The sequence below is a fragment of the Poecilia latipinna genome, unplaced genomic scaffold (assembly GCF_001443285.1).
Source record: "Poecilia latipinna isolate Pla-1442-1.1 unplaced genomic scaffold, P_latipinna-1.0 Scaffold2209, whole genome shotgun sequence".
NCBI lineage: Eukaryota > Metazoa > Chordata > Actinopteri > Cyprinodontiformes > Poeciliidae > Poecilia > Poecilia latipinna.
Genome location: NW_015114825.1, coordinates 137,963 through 147,341, shown reverse-complemented (window position 1 = coordinate 147,341; position 9,379 = coordinate 137,963). Strand labels below are relative to the sequence as shown.

Below are 9,379 nucleotides of genomic sequence, written 5' to 3'. Positions count from 1 at the left end.
GTGCAAGACTAGATTTATGTCTTGTCATCGTTAGCGTCACAAACACCCGTTATGTCTAATGTTAAAATTAAACTATTGCAGTTTTTATTGTGTGTGTGTTTTTTCTGTGTGTGTGTCTGTGAATTTCCGAATGTTGTCCTCACCAGGCCTTCGCTGGGCATGATGCTGGTGAGGTGGACCACCTCCAGATGTGCCGACTGAGATACCAGAGAGTCCGACGACAGAGAGATAATGTGGTCGCAAATCCCTGCGAGGGTCTTACACTGAAGACAAAGATGGAGGTGCAGAAAAAAAAAAACATAGAGAGACCAAAGGAGAGAAAGACAGAAAGTTATTGAGATTGGTTTTGGCTCCTGGGGGATGCTGTGACCTAGCTGGAGGAGGTGAAACAGACATCATTTTATTAGACTGCTTCCACATCACCACTCCCATCGCTCTGTCACACAAACCGTTTCCTGTCACAGTCTGTCCACACAGGCATGCCCACAAGACGCGCTCGGAGAAGCAACGGCGCGTGCGCGAGCCCGGCTGGTACTTGGTGAAATTTGCGGAGCTCACTTTTTATTTGTTGCCTTCGTTCGTTTCGAAGAAATGACTACAGACGGCACTGTGGGTGTAATTCCCAGCTTCTTTTGCTCCCGCCTGAAATCTGAGCAAACAAGCCGTCTGAGTGGTGCAGCTTTTCCCTGCCTTTGTTTCTAAGCAAAGATTGACATTTTCTCTGGCTATTTGCTCGGCTGCACACACACATTTGTTTATCACTGGCAACATTTCCTGCCTTTTAATCTCCGCTGAGTGACTGCAGCGCTTTTGCGGACGTTTATCCCAGCAACTTTGTCTCACGGGTTATCCTACTTAATGTGTGCGCACACGCGAGAGCGCAAATAAGCGGCGAGCCCGAGACGCTAAGCGGAAAAGTATTTTTGTGCACTACGATGTAAGTATGAAACGATAAAATAGTCTTTTAATCTCAACTCGACGTATTAACAATAAAATAAGCTAACGTGTGGAATGTGATTCCACATTAAAAAGCTCACAGAGAATTCTCCACTTTCTTATAGTCACGTTTCTTCGAATCTCTAACAGCTCCTACTACAAAAACGTTTTTTTTTTATCATTTGTTTTCAAAATTGATCAAATCATATCAGAGCTGTTTAAAAAACAAAACACTACAAATGAAATTCCTTGTGTGTGCAAAAACTTGGCAAATACATCTGATTTTATTTCTTCCATTTAGTCAGCCTTAACTTTTTGTAGACAGAAAATAAAAATTGGAAAATAAAAAATTATACAGACAGACAGACAGACGCACTGAGGCTCTGTAGGTAGAGTCGTCATCTTGTGATCAGAAGGTTGTAGGTTCGATGCCAGCTTCCTCCTAGGCAAGGCACTAAACCCCAATTATTGTGTTTGTAAGTATGGCAACTATATAAGTTGTAAAGTTGCTATTTAAGTTCAGTCTATTACTATTATAGAGGGACAGATGTCTACTTCACTTCTGTTCTACCACCACAAACATAAACATGAGGAGCCTACGGAGACTTCAACTTGATCCTCACACTTTAATCTTAAAGGTTAAGATTAACCAACAAACACAAGAAAACGATCTCTATCTCTTTCAGCGCAATAATGACTTAGAACATAAGGAACTAAGAAATAGTTGACCAAACAGAAAATCTGTTATGGTCGTCCCAGACCCCAGAGCTAAACACTAAAGGAAATCTTCTTCATTCTAGTAATCTCCTGTATTTTCGTCCTCATGACACATAGCTCTGCTTGCTAACACACACAACAAATGCAGTTGCATAATTCATTGTCTGCAACTGCATGTTCCCACAACACACACACGCATGCACGCACGCACACACACACGCGCACACATACTGAACAAATACATACTCAGACTTTGGAAAAAAGATGGAGAGGGAACGACTGGAAGTAGAAGAGAGAGGCATGAAGGCATGAGAGGCGGGAGGGAGAGTCTGGGAGGAAAGGGAAGAAAACGAGGGAAAGAGAGAGAACACACAACTAGGACAGTGTTATGTAATTCCTCTCATCCTTATGCATGCATGCACATAAAAACACTCATGCACACTTCACGCTCCATCAGACACGCAGGCTCACACACGCGCATTCATGCTATCTTTCCAGAACACACACACACGCATCCTGTCCATCTGATTGCTGCAGGCTGTAGTCTAGTGGAGAGGAGTGAAGTACAGAGTTTTGCATTATTGAGAAGAAGCGAACTAACATACAACTGCACTATAGTCACCAACATGAAACCCATGCTGCAATTAAAACTTGCCGTAATTATGTCTGAGTGCAGTTTGCTGCATAATTCAATCAGTAAATATGTCCATGTAAAGGAGTTTCTGTTGCACTATTATTATCTGAATCTATTTTTGTCCAGAAATATTAATAATCCCACAAGTGGCAAAGTGACAGCTGGGAATATTGATTTGCACTTGTGAAGATTAATAGCTCTTTAAATCAGTCACACACACGCACAGTACTGTATACTGTCTGGTAGTGAAAAAGGAGTTTCTGCAGTACTTCAATACTGAAGAATAATCACCTTGTGTTGCTAATGTTGGTTTGGTTGCTTCACCTGAAAAGACCAAATCTTTCTGGATTTCTATCCAGCTGGTTAAAAGCAGTTGATCTCTTACTTTTTTTTTTTTTTGCTTGTTTTACTTTTTCATTACTTTTTCATTTAAAATCCAGATTATTGAGTCCCAGAGACTGGAGTTCATGGCTAAGTCCAATGGGGATCAAGACCCAAGTGGATCTATGCTCTCTAAACAACTTGAATATCTCAGAAATGTCATAGTAGTTTAAAATTTTACGAACCTTTAAAGTGTCAGGTTTGCAGAGTAGCTCATGACTGCATATCTGGAAAATGGGGGCAGTTACTACGATTGTCTCAAACAGTTATCTAAATGTATGCATTTCTGCTGTGTAGTAAATCAGTGTAAATAGCAATAATTAGCATTCAGTTTAACTCTGACAACTTTTTACATTAATTTATTTCTCCGTGAGACAGTTACTCTAGTGGAAAATCCTTCACCTGCTCTTTTCCTGGTATATATTTCACACAGGAAGATTATTAGTTGTTGCTCTTTCTCCAATCTCGATTTCCTGCGTATTTTGTCCAGTTTCCATGTAAATAATGGTCAAAAGTCTAATGAGAGTTAAAATCCTGCTTTTTTATTTCTTAATATAAAACAAAACGTCTGGTATGGGCGTGTTGCTTTTTGTTTGGTTGCCAGCTGAATCATTTCAAGGCTCTAAAACCTTATTTTACATTTTTCTGCACATCATGAACAAACATCTAGAGAAGCTCCATTTAGAAAAACTCCTGTTTCACTGCTGCCTCCTTTCACACATACGCCTCCCGTTTCTAGCAAAGCACCTGGGACCGAGGTGTTTAAATATGCCTGTTGTTATTTTTCTACATATGTAAAAAAAGAAAAAAAAAAAGGCATGTAGCAAATCAGAGCTTAAACCTTAAACCAAAATGCTTAAGGGCTCATTTTGAAAGATGAGACATCACACAGTCAGTGACGTTGAATTTCAAATGCAATCGAAAGACTTGCTCTCGAGTTGCAGAGATTTCTAGAAAGCATTATCTAATGTCCTCTAAATGCTTAGTCTTTTTTCTTTTTTTTGCTCGGCACACTATTTGCTTCGCTCCCTCCACCTGACCTTGAATGGCAACAGGAAGCCTCCCGATTCGACTGTCAGCCTGGATCAGACACTAGCTGCTCACTCTGTTTCACACGTGGATGCAGACAGTTCCCCATCGCACATGTGTACACGCACACGCGTACACACACACACACACACGCAGGCATGCATGCACACACACGGCCTACAACAGAGCTTTCAAGAGGCCCGCGGCCTATTTGCACTTCACCAGACATGCGTTCTTCCCAAAAACAAACCAGCACAGACACACATCAAATCGATCTCAGGTCAAAGTGTGCTCAAATGTGACACTTTTAATGAAACTGTTATGTTCCGAGTGCAGAATCAATTAAAATGCTTTCTCTGCTTATGACAATCAGAGATTCTGCCTGGCATCGATTGACACAAAATGTTTGGAAATGGCAAAGTGCTTGGCGCACTTATTGAATGTCTCTTTGAAATGTTCTAAAAATACACTTTGCACACAGAAGAGGAGGACACCTCCCATCCACATGAGTATTAACAACAAAAAAAGAGAAGAATCTCTAGAAACCATTTTTTGGCAAACACTTACCACGTGAAGGATCTTGTTCTCCGTTTCATACACGGTGCAGTCCTGTTAAGGGAGAGGAGCCGAGAAAGACAAACAATTAATGCAAATTCAAACAGAAACATCCACACAAAAGCTCTATTATCTCTCTGCTCCAGATATAACATCCAGGAGAAAAGCACTTTACACTGTAGTCAGAATAGCATGCTTAATCGACATGTACATGCTGTTTAGGAGATGCTAATAGTTAAAACAGATATGAATAGAATTGATGGACCTTCTGGAGAAGATGTGCGAAAATATTCATTTTTTTTATTATTATTATTATATAAATGAAATCTCTCGCAAAAAAAATGTAAAAATAAAACAAACTTTGAGTGTATTTATTCCGAGAAGGGAACAAAATGTTTTCAACTGAATCACCACAACTGTTGTTATTGACAGTCCATGAAGTTTTTTTTAACTGATGCCTATTGGTTTTCCATAGTTTGACAGCCCTGAAACGATTAATCAAATTCATGGTGATTAATCGGTTATTGAAATAATTGTCGACTAATTTAGTAATCGATTAATTGTTAACTGGAGTAGACAGACTATACAAAAGGCGTTTGCAGATAAAAACCAACACACTCAGAGCAGTAATTAAGCCACATGCAAAAGATATAAATGATCCAAAACTGCTCAAGTGGCGAAGTTCAGCTTCACTTGGTTCAAACTGTGTAAATCTATTGAGCACATTTTGCTTCTGAAAGACAAATCACTTAATAAAAAAGAACTAGTCAACAGATCAGTCATGTTAAACCAATGGCTGAGCTTCTCACATGTTGATGTTTGAAGTATTTTTTAGCTTCAGATGGGCTATTTGATTCAAATAATAAAGGAACGCTACGCTATGTTTACAATTGTGATAGTAGGAGAGAAGTGGCTTTTCCAGCAGCACTCCCATATCACCAAGAAGTGTTTAAATTTTGTCTAATGGACATGTAGTGACCCCAAGATGCCATTATTTACTGCAGTTCTTCAGCAATGAGAAGAGACAGAGAAGAAATGAGCGTCCTCATATATGCTAGTGGTTTGAAGCTAAAAAAAATAGGCATCTGTGTCATGAAACAGAAAGCAGATTACTAATGAAACACGCCAAAAAAGTTTTAGTAACCTCAAAAAGGAAAGGGTGTATTAAATTCAAGCTGAAATTTGCGAATTTCAAATTCTCCCACTGAACAAACAGCACATGTTGCCATCGAAGCCGTTTTTAAAGCGAGACCGTTCTGCTGCGGAAAAACATGAATGTATTTTGAGGCTTTCTCCACGTCTTCACCAGAGGCGCCAACATATTTGACTTCATCTGTGCAATTCTGGGAAGCATCTCACTGAATCCACCAGATGTGTACGGTGAGCGGCAATCACATCTGTTTGATGCATTAATGCAGACACTGCTGCCACCTTTGTCTCTCTCCTTGCGTCCCCTGGCAGCCAGAGGCTCATTTGGCCTATTGTGAACCTACGGTGTGGCCCCTTTCTGTTCCATCTCCTTTGGCCCTTGTAATATGGGGATTGGGTGTTATCTGCTCAGCTGCAGGATTCACTCTGGGCACAAGTACAAATGCACTGATACATACTCTGAGCAGGCTCTTACTGTGAGGGCACGGTCCAGGTCCAAGAGAGAAGACATAGTTGTTGTTGTTTTTTTTCAAAATAATTGAAACGGCTACAAAGTCAAAGTGTTTGCATGCGGTAGCTGCTTTATTTATTTATCTTTTAAGGAGGTGCAGTGTGTTGGATTAACATAGACGTCAGGAAACGATGGGGCATGTTTCGGTCACCACCAGGACCTGTTGACTTCACTGCTGGTGAATGTTGTCCTTTAAAGGGACAATACTATGTCTTTTCCAGGCACATAGTGCTATCTGATAGTATATATGTTATCTTCAGTTGTTGTTATAAAAATGCTCTATATATCAAATATGACTTTGTAATTAAACGCTTTGAAATTGGGCCTCTGTCTCTTTCTGAAACTCCACCTTCAGGAAGTTGTCACAACATGGCTCCTCTATTAACCCTGTAATAACGTTTTTACCAGCGTTGCGCTGAGAAGTAGCTCCTAAAATGAGCTCAGCTGATGCGCAGTTCCACCAGGTGTTTGCTAATTGCTGCTGGCTAGTCTGGAGGAACTGAGGAGGGAGTCAGAAGTTTGGAACCGCAGATTGAAAGAGGAGCTACGTCTCGAAGGCGGAGCTAGGTCCACCCAGACATTTTGTACAGTTAAATGGTTGCCATGGGATACTAAAGGATTTCTCAAACTTGCATGACAGAATCAAGGAAACACATGTTTATGTTGAGGGGATAACATTATTGTAAGTCTCAAATAATGTTGATTTTACATAACACTTTAGTTTGTAAACTGCATATTTAGCTTGTGAATTAAATATTTAGTTTGGAACTCTGATATTTAAGATGCAGGAATAATATGGTGAAAATATGACTTTGAAGAATGAACATCCACATTTTTTCTCTACAATAAGCTAAATATACTAAATTTTTGTTAATTCTTCATGGTGCAACTTTACAAACCCCATATGAACTTCTCTTTTTTTTTCAATCTATATATGACCAATTAATGCGTTGTTCATGGAAAAGTGTGACAGTCTGATGATGTGTGAAAGCACCTGTTGTACAATGGTGGTCAGTTCTAAGCACAGCTGCACAATGTTGTTCTTCAGTAACGAATACTCAGTCACACTGGCGAATGGAGACCTGAAACAAACGAGAGCAGGTTGTAGTCAGACAAACACACCGACTGCACAGAAAGCACATGTTCAACTTTAATTTGGGGGAGGCGGGCAGAAAAGCAATTCGTGTGGAGGATGCTAATCAAATGCTGTGTTTGTGTGTGTCAGCTCTCTCTTTCTGCATTTTACTCTCCCTGTCATTAACACTTACATTTGCTAAAGACTTGTGTCAAAGCTAAACTGTGACGTATGCTCTGATGTTGTTGTTGAACCCGTGTTAACGCAGCTGTTTATTTTCTGCTCGTTTCACTGTTATTACTGCCATTTTACCTCAGCTTCATGCTGTTGATTACCATTTTTTTCAGCAACTGAGGTTACGGTCATGATTTCGCTAAAACCTGAAATCAGAAAATCTGTCCTTGCGTTCTATGAACAGAAATATTCTATCATTTTGTATTTTTGTAAAATTTCAAATATATAATTCAAAAAGAATTTGTAGATTTCACTATCTTTTGCTAATTGATATGTGCATTCTGTAAAATTGCAGAAAAAAAACAACAAAAAATGGTAAATTACTGGTGTCCCTGATGTCAGTAATTTACAGTTTTATTTTGTTTTTTTACAGTGAATCCTTTACAGTGTGGATACAATGCAAGTCAGTACAATGATTTGAAAAACATATATATATATATATTGAGACATTTTGTTGAACTGTGAAGTATTTCTTTAAGACGTAATGTGACAGGTGCTTTTGTAAAGACTCTCCTGTTTGATAAGACAGGAACCATCCAACCAGGCACTGAAACATTGATGAAGACCGTGTTTTATCATCAGCATATCATTATTCCAGAAATATAAGAAGGTGCACAATAAAAACATAAAAAATCGAGATAATAAAATAATTTTTGTTTTACAAAAGGACAAGCACTGTGAAACTTTCAGACGCAGTAAGTCTGTAACTCTGGCTGAACATTTAGGGTCGTGAACGTCTGACCCCGTCTCCAGTCTCTTCCATTTCTCCCATAATTGGCTTCCAATTAGCTTCATCCATTTTCCCATCAGCTCTGACCAGCTTCCTTGTGTCTTTTGAAGAAAAGACATGATGCTAACCATGATGCTACAACCACCATGTTTTACGATTGGGATGGTATTCTTGGTGTCTGACCAGAGCATCTTCTTTCATATCCTTGGTCTGTCCTCTACATGCTTTTTGACAAATTATATATAAAGTCGTGAATCTAAAACCTGTGGTAACCCCATCGCTCAACGCTTATGGACAAAACTCTATCCTCCAAGATGTCGCTAGTCGCTCTGACAAAGTGGGATCCGCTTGGACGTGCCTTTCATGCCGGAGTGACCAACATAACCACATCGGATGACTGCCGACAACTTTTTTTCTCGTGGTAAGTCTATCATGTAAATAGTTTACGGATGAACAACTTTTACCTGTCGAGCCAGGCGAGCAGATTCTTGGCAGCACCAATCAAATCCACCACTGACGTAAGGAAGTCGTTGGGCAACCTTCTGGAGGCTCGTCCGTCGTAATGACCCCCCCTCCGTCGGCCCAGGATGAAGTTCTGGAGGTTCTTTGCTGAAGCGTTGAGCTTGTGGGACAATGTTCTGAGGTTCTCTGTTTCTAAGCCATAGTTCTGGAAGAGAAACAGATAAGTATTTAGAAGAAGAAAAGAAAATGTTGTTGGCTATTGCTACCACATAGGCTGGTTAGTCACAGCGCAGATTTTGGTGAGATCAGAGACACAAATCTAAGGTCAGATAGAGATCTTTTGAGATTTTCTGTATGTCAAGTTGTGTGTAAGGATACCAGAGGGGCTGTAGTGGGAATAACACACTATGTTCTCATCACAGAAACAATCAATATCTTTCTGTTTCACTCCTTTTATATTTTTTGCTTTGCTTTCATGCACACCTCTTTGGCCTTAACCCTCAAACATCTTCACAAGGACATTTGATTTTGCTCCGGGGTTGACACATTTTGAACCAAAACATCTTCAGACATCGAGCCTGTCTCCTTCCTTAGTTTTATGATAAGTGAGCATTTCCAGTGTCTTCAGACTTCCATACAGTTTTGTTGTTTAGGTTAACATGGTACCTTCTGGCATGTAGAACCTGTATCAAAAGTTGAACCAGATTTGTGGAGGTCCAACATTGTCCGTCTGATATTGTGCCTGATTTGTTTAGATCTTTTTTTTACGCACAAGGTCTTAGTGCCTTTGAGCGGTGCTTTAAAATATGTCTACAGGTGTGTCTCAGTTTAACTCAGTTTTGTCATACATCGACTTATAAGTTTATAAAGCATTAATCGGGTCCTCTCAAATTCTTTAAAGGCATAGCAATCTTAGCGTATGAAAACATCTGACAATGAAGAAAGCAATAAACAATTATCTCTATT

At 39.7% G+C, this 9,379-nt stretch overlaps 1 protein-coding gene across 5 annotated transcripts in view; it reads right to left on the bottom strand.

The window, feature by feature from the left end:
* The window catches only part of LOC106936746 (connector enhancer of kinase suppressor of ras 2), an 88,179-nt gene that overhangs the window by 52,472 nt on the left and 26,328 nt on the right, over window positions 1-9,379 (bottom strand). For all 5 annotated transcript variants that reach the window (XM_015017931.1, XM_015017929.1, XM_015017933.1 and 2 more), the window contains 4 exons: window positions 8,416-8,618; window positions 6,907-6,994; window positions 4,265-4,306; window positions 144-263 (listed from right to left, as the gene is read on the bottom strand). In XM_015017931.1, the coding sequence (XP_014873417.1) occupies window positions 144-263; window positions 4,265-4,306; window positions 6,907-6,994; window positions 8,416-8,618 (453 nt within the window). The remainder of the gene's footprint in view (window positions 1-143; window positions 264-4,264; window positions 4,307-6,906; window positions 6,995-8,415; window positions 8,619-9,379) is intronic.